This window comes from Sitophilus oryzae, unplaced genomic scaffold (assembly GCF_002938485.1).
Source record: "Sitophilus oryzae breed Bouriz unplaced genomic scaffold, Soryzae_2.0 scaffold_577_pilon_pilon, whole genome shotgun sequence".
NCBI classification, from domain to species: Eukaryota; Metazoa; Arthropoda; class Insecta; order Coleoptera; family Curculionidae; genus Sitophilus; species Sitophilus oryzae.
Genome location: NW_022147170.1, coordinates 752,016 through 769,856, shown reverse-complemented (window position 1 = coordinate 769,856; position 17,841 = coordinate 752,016). Strand labels below are relative to the sequence as shown.

General features: G+C 30.7%; 1 protein-coding gene across 2 annotated transcripts in view; it reads right to left on the bottom strand.

Moving 5' to 3' along the window:
* Window positions 1-215: 215 nt before the first annotated feature.
* LOC115887558 (asparagine-rich zinc finger protein AZF1-like) overlaps window positions 216-17,841 on the bottom strand; it is a 39,153-nt gene continuing 21,527 nt past the window's right edge. Inside the window, exons 1-7 of one of the 2 annotated variants that reach the window (XM_030907017.1) lie at window positions 16,725-16,766; window positions 14,020-14,751; window positions 13,311-13,480; window positions 11,957-12,144; window positions 11,583-11,701; window positions 1,292-1,453; window positions 216-695 (exon numbers count right to left, since the gene is read on the bottom strand). In XM_030907017.1, the coding sequence (XP_030762877.1) occupies window positions 375-695; window positions 1,292-1,453; window positions 11,583-11,701; window positions 11,957-12,144; window positions 13,311-13,480; window positions 14,020-14,751 (1,692 nt within the window). In that variant the 5' untranslated portion in view covers window positions 16,725-16,766 and the 3' untranslated portion in view covers window positions 216-374. Of the gene's footprint in view, window positions 696-1,291; window positions 1,454-11,582; window positions 11,702-11,956; window positions 12,145-13,310; window positions 13,481-14,019; window positions 14,752-16,724; window positions 16,767-17,841 lie in introns of those variants that run through there. The other variant, XM_030907018.1, reaches the window with a different exon arrangement.

The following is a 17,841-nucleotide window of genomic DNA, read 5'->3' as shown; positions in this document are numbered from 1 at the left end:
TTTTTTTCGATCATACGGTATATTTTTGTACTGATCTACTTCATCAAAATGATTTTTTGGAAATAGATTTGTGTGTCTATTGAATTTTTTATCCTCTTTTAATCTTTCTATAATTATTAGACTTAATGTTTACAGGTTTTGTGTCAATTTTTAGTAAACAATTATCATCTATTTTCATTCGTATTATCTAAAATATGAAAATGAAGAACAATAAGTAAAAAAAATGTAATTTATTAAAAAAATATTTACATAATAATTAAATCTACATTTATCACATATAAATTGGTCCCTATTTTCTTATCCATATACACTTTCCTTTCAACAAAATTGTATATTTAGCATCATTTTCTATCAAATTTCTTTTAATTCTGGCTTTAGAATAATATTCTTCTCATTTTATTCTTCTCAATTTTGTTCTTCAAATCTTGCTTCACGTTGGGCGACAAAGAATGAGTTGAATAGTTGTGATCAACAACTGTACTGTACGCTAATTGTGGTTTAATTTTGATGGCTTTTTGACGACTAGGATCCAGGAATTTTTTGACAAAATTATTGTTGGTGTTGATACAGCCTTCTGGCGATTTTCGTTTGATTTGCATTTGTTCCTCTAGAGAGTGATTTTTTACGTGTTTTCTCAGACTACTTGGGTCGGTGTATTTTTTTAAACATCCCGTGACTTGACATGCGTAAGGTTTCTGTAACAAATAAATTATGTATTAAAGATACAGGGTATTCAAAAGAGAAATAATGTAGAAAGTATCGCATTTTCGTGTGTTTTTAGTAGTAGCACAGTGATGTGGAAACAGAATCTTTGTATCTCTATTCATAACCGAGAAACCGCATAAAACATACAAAAATGGGACACCCTGTACAAGAGTTTCCCTTGCTTCTGGGCGAGGAAAATCAAAAGAATACAATGACAGGGAAAAGAAACATCAGGCCAATGAGATTATTATTGAAAAGTTCTAGGAGGTGGACTCTGAAGCGAATAGGGATACCAGTTTATAGTAAAGACGTAGTTAAGTTGTTTATCTTGCATTTTTTTAACTTGTTTGAAAAAATTGTAAAAACTAACCACAGCAGTGTTTCCTCCATGATAATATGACAGAATACAAAAACCTAAACGACAAGTCGTTGTAATGTGGATACAACTTATAATCACTATTACTTTTTGAGCTCCCCTATATATCTAAGCCACACAATGTTAGCCAACATGATTAGAATTTCTGCGCATCTTAATTTATGCTCATTCTACCTCAATATATCTGGAATTCATATAACAAATACTTACAGTGTCAAAATGTGTTCTTTGATGTTTTGCCCTGTCTGAACTGTTAGAAAAGCATTTTGTGCAACCATTGAACTGACATAAGTAGGGTCGCTCGCCTGTATGGCTTCTTTGGTGGATTTTCAAATTCTCCAGTCGCGAAAAAGCCTTGTTGCATCCTTTAAACTGAAACAAATACAGTAAAATATAGATAAATTATTTTGAATGTGGTACACAATGATCCAGTATTGAAACTAAAAGAATTTCAAAACTCGATAACGAGTTTATACTTGATACCGGTCAGTGATCCTTCTGACCGAAACATTTTGTTAATCAAATATAAATAAAGACAGTGGAATTATTTTACTTTCAATAGATAAATTAAATTACAACAGTTTAAATATTTAAAATTAAAATAAAAATTGTTAACTCCTGGTTAAACCATAAAGCCGCACTGCCTCATAAATGGTACTTCTCCAATATTTGGTTTATATTTGCATTGGAGAGACACTTTGTAGTATCTATATTTAGGAAGACCAGTAAAACGTTCAGGAATACCTATGATCGTTTTCAAGTAGCACGAGTGCTTAAAGAAATAATACATATTTTTCGATGACTTATGGTAAGTAATTTAGTGTGGCTTGTGAATTGTAATTTAAGATGTGTATTTTTTTTCTCAAACTAGAGAATATTTCCTTATATTCCACATGGTTAACAACACCTTGTAAAGCGAGCGCTAAATTATTAATTTTGTTATTTTCATTATGTTGCTTATACAGTACCTCTGTATTGCTCAATTTGTATCAGTACGATTTAGGAAATATCCGGTTTTAAAACGGAATTTTACAGTAGAGTTCTCTAAGCATAGCATTTACTATAAATGAATTTTGGAGGTATAACATGTGGTCTGTAGATAGAATCTTTCCACAGATGCTAATTTGAGGTAAAATATGACTTAAAACTAAACTGACAATAGTAGTCGTAAAAGCCTATGGTAAAAGTACATAAAATAATGGTTCGCAAGATGGGTTTATGATGTTTATTACATTATAAGACTAAGACCAAGACTACTTTTATTAACTGCAAAACCAAGACCAAGGGAGTCTTGGTTTTGGTTTTGAATTTGCTCATCACTAAGTATAGTATTTGGTCCGTAGAAAGAAATGTTTACAAAGGTGCTGATTTGAGGTCTAAGATAATCTGCAAACTGAACTGTGAGCAGTAGTCGTAAAAGAAAATAAAAATATGTTTCGGAAGATGAGATTGTGATATTCATTACACAAGTTAAAGCGTCATGTAATGTTTTTAAACCACTCTTAAATTATGGTTAAGTATGAATATGTATGTGGTTCGAATCCCACACCCGGCATCTCATCAGCCGACTATTTTTATTAAAATAAAAATAGTTTGGGTACCTAGGTCGACTCAGCCTTAAATGAGTACTTGGGATTTACAATCCTGAGGTAATAATAGACGGTTGAAGCGTAGTGCTAACCACATTACCTTCCTTGTATACCGAACGGCTCTAGTATGGCAAGCTGTATGTACCTTGCTACTCCCAAGGCGTTAAACGCTATATACGGGAACTATTATTATTATTATGATTATGTAGATATGTTTCAGGTATGAATCAGAGGTACGATAGGAAGCCTATAGTGGAACAACTTTGACAACCGATTTCCTGGATCGTACCGTTTGCAAATAAAGGCTTTTGGAAAATTTATATTTCTGTTGAAGTACTGCTAACAAAACTCTTAAATATATAAGATCTCTCGCCAAAAAATATATAAGATATGGAAGAGATCAAACTATTTTTCAAGCTACGCCCTAATAATATTTGACATTAGTTCTCCAGTTAGCATTTATAGATGTATAAAATATATGAGAGTATAGCAAGTCTGGAAATTACAAAATTTTCGTTTAACATTTCAATTCTTCAATTTATGTACATTGTGTATTATGATTATTGTTTAAAATTAAAGGAAGAATTGAAATATGCAATAATATACAGGGGGTTTCATTTAAAAAAAAAAAAAAGTTTATTGTGACACAACTTTATGACCGGCTCTGTATACTTAAATTTACTAGTAGCTAATAGGAATTTAAAAACCCATTAACACAGCGATATTATTTAAATCGAATTGTTTAAGTGATATTTTCAAGAGTCAATAACTCGGAAACGGTTGCTTTGAGGTACATTGTGTGTCGAGGGGTGTCTCACTATTGGAATTACATGTACATTTTCTTGGCAGTCGCTGGCAGTCATTGGCAGTCTTACGGCAGTCGCCTATAATAATTACATGGCAGTCATAGGCAGTCTTCTTCGCAGGCATTGGCAGTCGCTTGGCGGTAGAGTGATATTTTGGCAGTACATGTACATTTTCTGCCCAAGTGAGACACCCCTCGTTGTGTGTATTTCGATTTTGGCTTAGAATTGAAGGAAGAATTGAAATATGTAATAATATACAGGGGGTTGTATTTAAAAAAATGAAACTTTGATGTGCCACGACTTTATGAATGACCCTATATACTTAAATTTATTACTCGTTAATAGATATTTAAAAATTTGATAACTTTTGTATTTAACTTTATCCTCCTATATTTTACCTAATAATCGATCGATTCCATACATAAAAGCGACCCTGTATAAAATGACAGCGATCTTCATTTCATAGTCATCGCTGACGCCGTTGTTTTTCAATCATACGGTATATGTAGATGCGATAAATATGTTTAGATTTTTTATGTTTATTTACTTTTTAACAAATTTGTAGAAAATTTGTAAAAAGAAAGAAAGAAAGAAAGATCATCAACAACGTTTACATAACTTTTGGGTAAATTATTGACGTTAGGGCTATGTTTCAAAAAATGTATCGCCTGTTGCGTTTTTTAGCGTCCTCTATTTTTTTATTTTCAAAGTTGGCAACCCCAGATAACAGAACTAATTGTTGGCAACCCTAGTTTAAGCTACTTCTCTACTACATTAGTATTAGAATTATTTTTGACTACAATTTCAAACAGACAATTCTTTCTTTTATTTTTAATCCAAATTTAGAGTAGCCGTTATTAAATATAAACTTATTACATCATAATTAGCAACTGAACACAAACAAGTGTGCAATTTTTTGTCTCCTTATTCATTCATATCCAAACACGTTTCGTAACTTCCGGTTTCTGTCACACGTTTCGTCCATCACAAAACAAATTGTCTGAATCGCGGAGTGAAAAAGTATCAAATTCTGGAGTCGTCTCGGGTTCATCGAATTGAACAAAATAAAACCATGAAATATGGATAAATTAAAAAGTCTTTAGAAATAGAATAGAAATATAATACGTTTGTATGCCTTATTTAAACTGGTAGCATATGTGCGTCTTAAAGGGAGTAGACATTTTGTTTTTTGTCGAGGAGCGAAGTTATTGTGCAATCCAGAGGCGGGGGGGTATCAGTAAATTAAGTAATTACTATAAAGCGTTTTATTTAATTAAATGACATTTCCGAAATTTGATTGTTATTGTTCAATTACATCCTTTATGGAACCTGTCTGCAAAGATTTATGCTCCTAGACCAAATATTAACGGATTTTATATAAACTTTTATCCATACCCCATAATTTCACCGCTTAGAGGATGAATTGACAAAAATCGCTTCTTAATTACTGGTAATTAATTACTTAATTTAGACTTGTTTCTAAAGGTCACTTAGTGCTCAGTCACTATAGACACCTTTCCAAAATTTCATACTTTTAAGAGATAGATAGTAAAGAATATTCGTACAAACTTTCACCCCTAATTTCACCACCTTAGAGGTTTAATTTCCAAAAGTCGTTTCTTAAGATCAGTTACAACACTTTTGTACACAAATTTTGTGCAATTTTTTTTACATTTAGACCAGACTTAATAATTCCTTATAGGTACTAATTTTCACCCTAATTGCACCTCTTTAGGAAATGAATTTTCAAAAAATCATACACCAGACTTAAACATGTTTTTATAAAAACTTGTACTCCTAATTTCACCCCCTTAAGACATTGCTTATTCTTCAGTCAACAGAGGCTTCATTAAGAATCTCGCAATTAGTGGAATAAATTAGTGGTTTCAATTAGCGTAGAAGTTTGTTCCTTTAATTTCAATGTAAGCATTCAGAAGTATAAGGTATAAGTATAGTATAAGTGTAATTGACTTTATACTTTTTAGTTTACGATCATTCACAATGTCTAACAAACACAATTAAAATTAACAGAATAACCTAGCAATATCTTGCGAGAGTCAGTTGTATCCACAGACAAAGTCTAATTTTTAGCTTACAAAACAGTCAACTTTTGATTTCTATCCACAATTTATCTTGACGGTAGATAATCAAAGGCCAAAATGACCAAATTTTGAAGTATAATTAGTGGAAAAGTTAAAAGTTTGACAACTTTTTCTACTAATTGAAAATGTCTACCACTAATTTTGACGTTCTGAATGCTTACATTGAAATTAATGGAACAAACTTCTACACTAATTGAAACCACTAATTGCGAGGTTCTAAATGAAGCTTAACTTTTTCTACTAATTGAAAATTACTACCACTAATTTTGATGTTCTGAATGCTTACATTGAAATTAAAGGAACAAACCTCTACCCTAATTGACACCACTAATTTATTCCATTAATTTCGACTTTCTGAATAAAGCTTTAGTACTCACTTTTGGTACCTACGTCACTTAAGAAACATTTGTGCTAAATTGTGCTATTACAGCTTAAATGACTTAAATAGCTAGATTACAAACTAGTTAGTTACTTAAAGTGTAAAATATTATATTTGGTTAGGTTAATGTCATGCTTTTTTAATATTCTTTTAATATTAATCAACCATTTTAGTTAGTTTGTATAATAATTATTTATAATTTGGCTAATATGATAATTCCATTAGTTTTATTCAGCCAAAATCTGCCAAAATATCAAGATTCCTAGCTAGTTAATAAACCAAGAGAATATGTACTGAGGTCATTTCTTTATTTTCTACAGGTTTTTTTGTGCCTGTGAGTGTATTTATGTGGTTTTTATCAAGTTTTTCTCTATATTTCATTTTTTTTGGAAACTACTTATACAGACTTCTTTATAACATCGCCGCAAATATAATTATTGTTAATATATTGATATTGTTATTATATTCCAAAGAAACTTTAGGGAATGTGGAACAATATGGAATGTTCGGTCAAACAGTATGTCAACAAGTATAAGTTTTCCTTAGGGAAAACTGAAAAATAGCAAAGAACAGACGCGGATAAAGGGAAATACAATATGCGTTATACATCTATTGTGTTCTCCGTTCTTGACTTATATCTGATCATACAGTCTCAGGGCTTTAACAAAAGCCAGCTAGTATCTGAGACGGTTTTATAACGGTTAGTTCTCCATCTCCTATATCAGTACTAAAATTTATTGTACGAATGGTTGTCATCTCGGGGCACTCAGTGATGAGGTGTTCTGGTGTTTCCCCATTTTCCCCACAGAATCTGCATTGGTCGTTGTTTCTAAGCTTCAATACCCTGAGGTGTTTATTGAAGAGTGTTCTGTTAAAAAATCCCGTGACAATCCGAAGATTGTTCTTACTTAAATCAAAGAAAATCTTTCATTTTCTTGGTCGTAAGTAATTTTAGCATAATAAAAAAATTCGCTATTTTTCAATGTCAAACGCATAAATTTGTAAGGATCTTTATACAGTTATCTTTATATTTAACATCTATAAAATCTTTGAATCCATTTCAAAATTATAAATGTGTGTATTTACTTGTATCTACGATTTTTTTTATTTTGAACTAAAAAAGTAACAAAAATAATGAATGTTTAGAATCCGTTAAAACAACAAACATCATCTGCCGCACGCCACTGGCACATGTCGCCAGAAAATCCCGTATTATATATACAAACCACCTGCCACAACTGAAAAGTCAGTGAGCTTTCAGTGAAGACCGCAAAAAAAACGCTCCCTGTATAAAAACGGTTGTTATTCTTCTGGCACAGATGAACTTGTGTTGTTTAATTAGGAGCTATTTATTTATGTTTTAAAACGTTCGAATTTTTTGTGTTTAGTTTTTTTTTCGATTGAGTAATATATCTTTTATTTATTTAGATTTTTTTTGTTACATTAGGTTCTTATTTCTGCAGCTCAACTATCAGATTTTATTTTACTTTAATTTCTATTTTTAAATACGACGAAAATAATCTAACATCTTTCGCAACAAAAGATGTTGAAAATCGTGCATTTTCTTTTAAATTTTTCTGCGTATATTAGAAACCTTTTTAGAACCACCTCTTTTGTTGAACCACCACCTTTGACCCGCAAATTTTTCCACTATATGGTTACGTCACTAAAAGGGATGCAAATACAGAAAAAATCTGGTGGCTCTCAATTTTTTTTAACGGTAAAGAGAAAATATGCTTGTTTTATCGAGATCTACCAGCTCTGAAAATATTTGCACTCATTTAAGACTCATCCTGTACACAGGGTGCTACATATTCGGGGTACAAGCATTGGTATCTCGGTAACCGTAATAGATACGAACGTGGTTAAATTGGGGCAAAGTCGCGCTTTGGGATGTTCACCAAGATGCCATCAAAAAAGTTTTAAAATTTTCAAGGATTGCTGAGTTTTTTTTTGGAAAAATCGGATTTTTTTTAAATCAATTTTATTTTTTTCTGTCGTTACTTTTTAGAAAATCAAAAAACCAATTGCACATTCTCATAGCCACTTTATTAGGGCTATCTGATAGTATTTTTAGATTTTGAAATTAGCTGATATTTGTGAGATACAGAGGCCAACTTATATTTTTTAAATACGGACCTGCATTTTTTATTTCAGGTTTTGAAAGAACTCGGTCTCCTGAATACAATGATATACTAAACTTAATATTTTTTTTTGTTTCTGTCATTTAAACACAATTTATTTAAACTAATTTCAAGATCGGCTCTGTTTTTTTTAAATATTTAATCTATTCATCGTTAGAACATTGATTAGCTTTCAAACTTTACAATGACGTGGGGCAAAACATTGAATACGGAAAATCAAATGCAATAAAATAGTAAAAAGTAATATAAATATAAACTATAATATAAAGAATTAAATCATTTCCCCGGAAGATGAATGGCCTATGCAATGTTAATTAGCGCTAATCAATATTGTTGCGATGAATATAATCAGATTAAATAATTAAAAAAAAACAGAGTCGGACTTGAATTTATTTTAAATAATAATTAAATAGTTTTGTTGTTGTTGAAGGTATCCAAAACAAAAAAAAAATAAAGTATGGCATATACGTACATTGATATGTCACACATATATATGTAAAAAATTAAGTTGATCTCTGTATCTCCCAAATTATCAGCTAATTTCAAAATATCAGAATATTACCAAATAGCCCTAATAAAGTGGCTATGAGAATATACAAATAAAATTGATTTTCATAAAAATCCGTTTTTTTCCAGAAAGACTCAGCAATCCTTCAAATTTCTAAAACTTTGTTGATGGCATCTTGGTCTTGCAACTTTGCCCTAATTTAACCGTCTTCGTATCTATTACGCTTTCCGAGATACCAATGCTGTATAGTGATATTTTCCAAAACCCCCATTTTTTTAATGAACAGGTAAGACTGACAGGTAAAACGCTACATGTAGACATGGCTTTAGACTCTATTTGGCCTTTATTGACCCCGTAACTTAATAAAACAAACATAAAAAGACTTTATTGACCTGTTAACCTAAAGCGTGCTGCCGAGACACCCCTGTTTATTATTCTAGTAGCTGCGAACTGACATACCGTGCGCCTCATAATAAACTACTAATATTGAGTCTACGGGGTTAGGCCGTGTTTAGATTAGGAAGGTGTTTGAATTGTTGGAATAATATACACAAGTGTGAATGATAGTCGTTTAAGTTTTTTTTTATTTTTTTCAAAAAGTTTTTACTATTATAACTTTTTTTAAAAAAGGTAGAGGTAGAAAATCTAGAAGGATATTTTGTGTCAGAACTTAAATTATGATTTTTGTGAAATTATAGAAAAGAGTCTAAAATAGGTAGTTGTGTAGCATGCTGTAGATCCAGGTCAAAAATAGAGCGAAATAAGGAAATAATTTTTACCGGTAAGTAACTATATACAGGGCGAGTCTTAAATAAATGCAAATATTTTCAGGGCTAGTAAAACTCGATAAAAGAAACATATTTTTTGTTCACCCTTTTTTCAAATAAATCTAAAATAACCGAGATATTTTACTTTGAAAATTAAAAAAAATGGTTTTTACTGAAATTTTGAGAATGCTTTGCTGGGTTTTCTTTCTTGTAAATTTAATCTACTATCTATGTTTGGCTATATTATAGAAGATATTGTGTTTATTAACTAAGAATTTAAAAAAAATCCAAAATATTTTCCAAAAAATTCCACGAAAAAAACCTCATAAGCGTGTTTCTGGGGTCGAAATATACTATATACTACCCCTAAAAATGCTTGCACTGATTTAAGACTCACCCTGTATAATACACGTTATGCGTGAAGTAGTAAACCAATCAAATTATAAAATTCACTTAGAATTAACTAATTATACATACAGGGTCCGGCAATAGTGCGTCGGGCTAGCTCCTAAAATAAAAAACTTCAAAGTTTTGTTTAAGTGCAAACCTAAAGTATGTACTAGGATGTATTTCATATGTACTAGGTCATGTATTTCATTCGTTTTCAGGAAAATATTTTAACTTCTATAGGGTGGCTCAAAGAAGTGTGAGTGTATCGGGATGATTTTTTTTAAATGGAACACCCTGTATATTATTGCATTTTTGGCTTCTTTTCAGATCACTTTACATAATCCTAAGACATGAGTAAATATATTTCGATAATTTCGGAGATATTAATAAATAAATAAATATTATATATTTTTCAACCTTTCTTAAAAAAAATTAATAATAATACAAGAACTGTCCTGAAATCAAAATTATATTAGGTATTTACTTGAGATGGTCTGTAGGTACTTACCTTGCTATAAATATGGAAACCGTAAACCATACAGGATGTTCAAAATTCTACGCCAAACTTTTTAAAATATAAAAAATAATTTTTTTTTTTTAAATGGAACACCCTGTATATTATTTTTTTAATAGATGTGAAATTAAAAAATAAACATTTTTTGTATTTAGAGTATTTCAAAATTTTTAACGGTTTCGCAGATATTCGCGGTTTTATATTTCATATGGCATTTTCCACAGTAAATTTTTATCAAAGCCACCCAATGATTTTGTATAAAAACCATATGAAATACTGCGTGTATCTGCAAAACTATTAAAAAATTTTAAATACTTTAAATACAAAAGGTGTTCATTTTTTAACTCTCCATCTAATAAAAAAATAATATACAGGATGTTCCATTTAAAAAAACAAAGAGAAAATATTTTATATTTTAGAAAGTTTGGCGTAGAACATTGAACATCCTGTATGATTTACGATTACCATATTTATAGCAAAGTAAGAACAGACCATCTAAAGTAAATACCTAATATAATTTTGATTTCAGGACAGTTCTTGTATTTTTAATAATTTTTTAAGATGGGCTGAAAAATAGGTATATATTTTTGGTTTCTTTTTTAATATCTCTGAAACTATCGAAATATTTTTTTTATTTTTTTACTCATATCTTAAGATTATGTTATGAAAGGATGCCAAAAATGCAATAATATACAGGGCGGTCCGTTTAAAAAAATCATCCAGATCCACTCACACTTTTTTGAGCCACCCTATATATTTTCGTGAAATACATTCTGGTACATACTTTTGGTTTGCACATAAACAAAATTGTCAAGTTTTTTATTCTAGAAGCTACAGATGCCCGACACACTATTGCCGGACCCTGTATATCTTTTCCCTGTACCTCCTAGTAGTAGTAGGTATGGGGGAACTGGAAACTTGAACTGCATTTTGCTGGCTGTTTTGCTGTTTTTACTCTTAGATTTACTCTTTTTATGCCTTTTTTACTGTTTTCATTGTTTCATTTACTGTTTTTACCTGTATTATACGGCTTTTGAAGTCAACTTTATCCCATCATTATTATACCGGTATAAACTGAGTGTCAAAGACTGTAAAAGAAACAGTATAAATGGCAAAACAAACATAATAAAGGGCAAAGCTGACAGTAAAAAGAGTAAAACAGTCAGCAAAATAAGGAAAAGGCTCTATGTCTCAAAAGAAGTGTCCCCATACCTACTAAAATATTAGTTATTATGACTAATAAAGCCCGATTAATAAATTAGGCTACTAATAATAAAATGATAGAACTTTAGTATGACTTACCGGACACTTGTTAGGCTTTTCCCCACTATGAACTCTCATGTGAATCAGCAACTTATATCTGGCATTGAACGGTTTGGTTTGTCTAGGACAATGTTCCCAAAAACATGTAAATTCATCACCTGCAAATATACAGTTAATTACAGTTGCATTAATATTTGATATCTCAGTATAAATTACTGATAAATATATCACTATTGAAAAATCTACAGAAAATATTAAAAATTTACGTACAAAATACAGTTTTGATTTTTTTTAAACTTAAAATATTTGACGACTTGGTTTTTGGATTTTATTTTTTTCAATTCTGTTTTTCTCTACTCTCTAATGTGTTGTTTATGTTATTTTTTTATTTAATTTCGATTATATTTTCTTACCTCTTTTGATCTCGACATGACATTTCTCTATATGTGTCACAAGAGTGCTCTGACTGTCGTAGAATTGGTAGCATTTCTCCCACTTACATTGTAGACTGCTTGGAACTTCTTCAAATATTTCTTTTTCTTCATAACCGTAATCTACTTGTAATATGTTGTTCTGGCCGACGTAAAATGTATTGCTGGAACTAAGTGATGGGTAAAAATCAGTATAAATAAATCATCAATGCTGAATTCTTCACAATTATTTTCAAAAAAAAGGGTATGAGGAGGGTGAAAACTGTCCTCAGCCCACATAAATTTTAGTAGAAATATTTTGCAACTTCAGTGACCACTGATTTTTTTTTTGTAAATATGTCCTTCTAATTACCTATTTACTACATTTTTGTCTCTGGTTTTTGAAAAAAAAATCAAAAAGCTTATCGACTTGGAGCCTGCCAATTTCTCTTATAGATAGGCTAACTTCTAAGGGGAAGAAAATAAATGTTTAAATGTTTCTATTTCTAATTTTCAATGTTATAATTTGGATTTTTTATGGATATTTGTTATTATTGCTATGTTTATTTTTTGATGATTTTGACAACACGGATTAAATCATTCACATTATTAGCCGACCGACCTATTAAGATCGGCAATTTTTTTTTTTAATTTCACTCAATATGAGTTATTTGGGTCATAAATGACCTAAATACAAAATATTTTCATGGTGTCTGTCTGTCTGTCCGTCTGTCCGTCTGTAACACGATAACTCAAAAACCGCTAAACCGATTTTAACCAAATTTGGCACAAAAATACTGTGGAACCCGAGAATCTGGCCATTAGTTTTTGGTGTGGGTGGGGGGTTGGTAAGGGGGTATGGGAGGGGGTTAAACATTTTAAAAAATCGTAACTCCAAAATTACAGTAGCTAGCGAAACGCGGTTTTCAATTTAAGATTAGGAATAATATTTGCAACAGAATTTGTAATAACATCAAAATCAGTCAAAGTCGCAGTTTTTGAGATATTCCGTGTTTCCGTAGTCTGTTTTTGAGAAAATCCGTGTGTGGAGAACTCCAAACTCCCATCGGATGCGACCCCAGCTGGCGGATTGGGGAAATAACCGCGGACCAAAATTGGAAAAATCCCTTTACTTTGAAACTAAAAGAACTGCCTACCAACTTTTTATTAACATATTTTACTATGGTAGGCTATTCGTGCTTTCCGGCGCCAATTTTTTTTATTTGATGCTTCTATTAGGAGTTAAATTAACATAGGACTTTTCGACTTAAAAGTCGTTAAAAGTGTAAAAAAGTTAAAAGTGTCAGTTAGGAGATATATTCAGTTAGTGCTTATGATATTTCTAGATCATAAATACCTTAGTAAGGGATCATCGTTTAAAAGGGCATCTGTCTGAGTGAGGATCATTTGATTTTGTTCCGATTGGCTAAATTTTTGTTCCCTTTGGTCGCCATCTTGGATGAATTCGGTGTTTTTTGACACAGACGATCCGATCAAATGCCCATATTCACTTTTGTTGTTCAAATCCTGCAAATATTACAAACACAATTAATATATCAAATAAAAGAAATACAATTTAACTAACAAAAAATAAAAATAAATAGATAATAATAGGATGTTAAAAAATATTAAGGCGAAATTATAAGCAAATATTAAGGCCCCATACGGTTAGGTTATTTTGCACGCTTTTAACCGTCCAATTAAAACCGTGAAGTCGTATGAAGTAAACTGTTTTCATCATTTGTTTTCTTTGTTTAAACAAGTCTTCTGTTCATTTTTTTTTCGGTTCTAAACTAATATAAAAAAAACTGACACTATCATAACTGAAACTTGAGCAAAATACATACCAGAGGTTGGTCAAAGAAGACCTAGGGAAGCTGAAAAAATTATTACAGTTGGGTATTGGATCCTTTGGTGTTACACAGCAAAAAGAACACTAAGTCGCCACAATACACCAAAAAACTATGTAAAACATCATCAGTAGATGATCAAGACTGACAAAAGCGCCTCAAATATCAAGACATTCTACAACTTTCCCCCTCCTATACAATCTACAAAATACACACCTGTTTAAGATAACCCATATCGCCAACCGGTATACTTCGAACATAACAATTGAAATCAAAGTTATTCTTCGTAATTGTCCCAACAGGTGGCAGAGGATTAGCAAAATGTTGTTCTCCCTCATCCAAATCCCGAATTTCCGACCAATCAGCAATATCAATCGACGCATTTGACAGCCCTTCGCATAAATCGATGTCATCAAATCCATTCAGTGCTTTTGGTGACGATTCAGCGTTATTTTCATAACAAAATTTGCTTGAAATCGGTGGTGGAACGAAGAAATTCGAAAACTGGGATGATTTCGGACAGTACTCGTTGATTTCCGTTGAATTTTCCGTGGTGTAGGTTTCAGTATCGAACTCCGTCGTAGTAGTAGACTCAGAAAACGATTCTCTGACGTTTTCAAACTCATGTACGAAGTCGTTGAAGTCGAAATTGATGTCACAATTGGTCGGGCTAGCTGTCGAATCTTCCGATATCAAATAGTCGATCAAATAGTCATCGCAGCATTCTTCGTCATCTTCGTTTGTTAGTAAGTTGGATTTATGATCGATGGTTTCGTTCTGGGTGAAGTTGTTGATTGTGTCGATCATGTCGCCTTTGGAAACGGATTGGGCCTCGTAAAATGCCAGGTTGAACTTTTCCATCAGTTCATTTTGGGTGTAGTTCGTCAAGGGGTTGTAGAGTAAATCGGTTGATTCGTATGAAGTATCATTCGGAGATTTGAACAACATCTGAAAACAAAAGGTCAATGAAGCGATAGCCAGACATTACTAAACTTTGCAGATGCCTGGGCAATTTGATTTGATTAAAAAAGACTTATTATTATTATTTTTATTTTAGAGGCTGTAGTTTTTATCACGATAATTTTTGTATTGTTAAATTCTACTCTCTGCCCCGTGTCCCATGATTAATGACAAATCTTATTAGCCTAAATCCCTCTTATTAAATAATCTATGCTCCTTAATTCAAACATTTTGGGGGGGGGGGTCTAGATGTTTGGCCAATATAAAAATTTGTCACATTCATATGGTATTGTGTATATCATATTTTTCGTTTATTGTTTATGGTGTTAGCTCTGAGAAGTTTTATTTAGATTTTTTTTTGTTTTTTGCCGTTGACAACAGGACCACAAGAAACGTTAAGCATTTTTTGTCAAATTTGTTTTACGAGTAAAAAGCCTCTGAAAAAAATCGTTTTATTTTGTATCTTTCAGTGGCAAAATACATTCTTTTCTAAAAAATGTGGCAAAATACACTCTTCTAAAAATACCCATTCTTTTTTCCAAAAATGAACCCGCAACAAGGGTTTAATATTTTTGTATTTTTTTTTCAGTTTTCATTTCAGTAGATATCTCGGTACTATTTTAATAAGATATTTTGCTATATAACAGTTATAATAGACATATCTATTTATTTTAAATTAAGTAGTTAAACTACTAGCTACGATAAGATATCATGTTTCATTTATCTAGCATTTTATACATCTATCATCTATCTAGCATATTATATATTTGTTTAAATTAAATATTTTTTTTAAGTGAACAATTTATTAAACATCAATAATTAAAATATATGAAGATTACAAAAAGACAAGAAAATAATATAAAATAACACAAATAATTAAGCATAAAATTAAGTAACTGAATTAAGAATAATCAAATTATCAATTAATAAAAAATACATTACTGAACTTCGCAGCAAAAATTCAAAAAATTCAAGTGCTCTTTAAAAAATAAATTTCTTCATATTTCATATAATTTTACGTTGCTTGATAAAAATCTCAATTTACACAGGGTGAACCAAAATTACTGCATACATCAAAAATATATTTTAATTCAAAATTAGGCTAAAAAAATTATATTTATCTTTTGTATTTAAAGCAGAGAGTAGAGTTCCTAGTAGTTGTTCAGTACAAAAAAAAAGTTGCACACAAAAATAGCTTATGATTTAAATTTCTAGTTATTTTGTGTTTACTAAGTAAACTACTAGCTATGATTAGGTAAAATGTTTAATACAGAAAATACTTTAATCAACTGTTTTTCGGCTTTAATGTCTTAACTATAAGTAACTAGATAATTGAAACAAATATCATCAAAAATTTAATAGTTAAAAATATACAAATATTACAAAGTGAAAAGAAAACAATACAAAACGGCAAAAATAACAATAAAATGTAACCAAAAATAAAAGCAAAAATTCTGAAACTATTATCACAGCTATTATATTATTACCAATCATTATTAAATAAACAAATAACATTACTGCACGCAGGTAAATGAATAAGTGTAAAAAAATCAAATAAAAAAATCCTCAAGTGATTTTGTATTTTTTAAAAAAATGTGAGTGCTCTTCATACTTTATACAAAATTTCTCGTTACCTCATAAAGATCTTGGTTTATACAGGATGAACCAAAATTAGTGCATACACCGATAACATTGTTTTAATTCAAAATTAGACGTTAAAAATTATGTTTTTTTTTTAATTTTATATTGGAGGTTGTTTGTATAATCTGTATGTAATTACTTACATTATAATTTTGAAAATGTGAAAATATTGTAATTTTCGTTCAAACTATATAATATATACCTAAAAAACTTTTTAACTTTTCAAGAAAATCTTGAACAGTACCAGTTAAAAACAGGTTATATTAAATTGAAATTATATTACCTAGAAAAATATGAAAATTATATTTTAAGACACTTACCTTCGAATTTTATTCAAAAAAAGGAAAATTATAAACGAATAAACACAAAAAACACAAAAAACAGTAAAAAAAACAAAAAATTAAATCGAAAATAAAAAAAATAAAAATAAAACACTGCTCGACTCTCTATCCCATCGAGGGTGATTATAATCCCATAGGATCTCTATTAGGTTTGAACACCGCGATGTTACACATTTAGATACCACTCGGTAATTAAGATGACAGTACCATAAGTGACATATTTTTAAACCCCGACTGGCGTAAAAAAGGATCGGGAAGAGTCGGGATAAGGCGAGAGCTTCAACCAATGGGATGGGGTTCTGGATAGGAATCCTGGAATGCCTGCATAGGGTTTGCGTTCTCTGTTGATGTTAAGAGTCGTTGCGGCGTGGGTTGGACGAGCGAAGGTCACGTGCACCTGTAGGTGTCAGGACAGGTGTACCTTATAAGAATGTGCAGGGTTTTCAGAGATATTTAGGTGCGATACCTGCAGACTTAGATACCTGTTAAGCTTCATTCAGAATCTCGCAATTAGTGAAATAAATTAGTGGTTTCAATTACTTTATACTTCTTCGTTTACGGAATTATGCAGTTTAAAATTCGAGAAAGTTTTTTTTTGAAATAGATCTGCCGTCTTATCATTTTTTAATCTTTCTATAATTAGTGTTAATTTTTAAGTAAATGTCAATATTTTTAGTAAATGACATCTAGAGATTGACCTCGCTAAAATTATCATCCATTATCATTCCCCAGCGGTCTTTGACGCTGTTTTTTTTTCGATCATACGGTACTTATATTGAATTTCGAAATACATAAATATTTTAAGGTGTAGTAACATGATCTAAAAAAATGACCATGACTATGAAATGAAGATCGTTGTCATTTTATATGTAAAATTATATTGAGAGTGTCATCGATCGTAATTTCCAAGCCAACTAGACGCCGTTTTTTTTCTCGATCATACGGTATTTATAAAGAATTAATAGATATATAGAACAATCTAATTTAAACAAAATATATCTGAAAAATATTTATTTACAGGGTATTTAACCTTATTAAAAAAATGTATTAAGATATCAAATGACACGCTAGGATGACATAGCTTTTAGATCCCTGT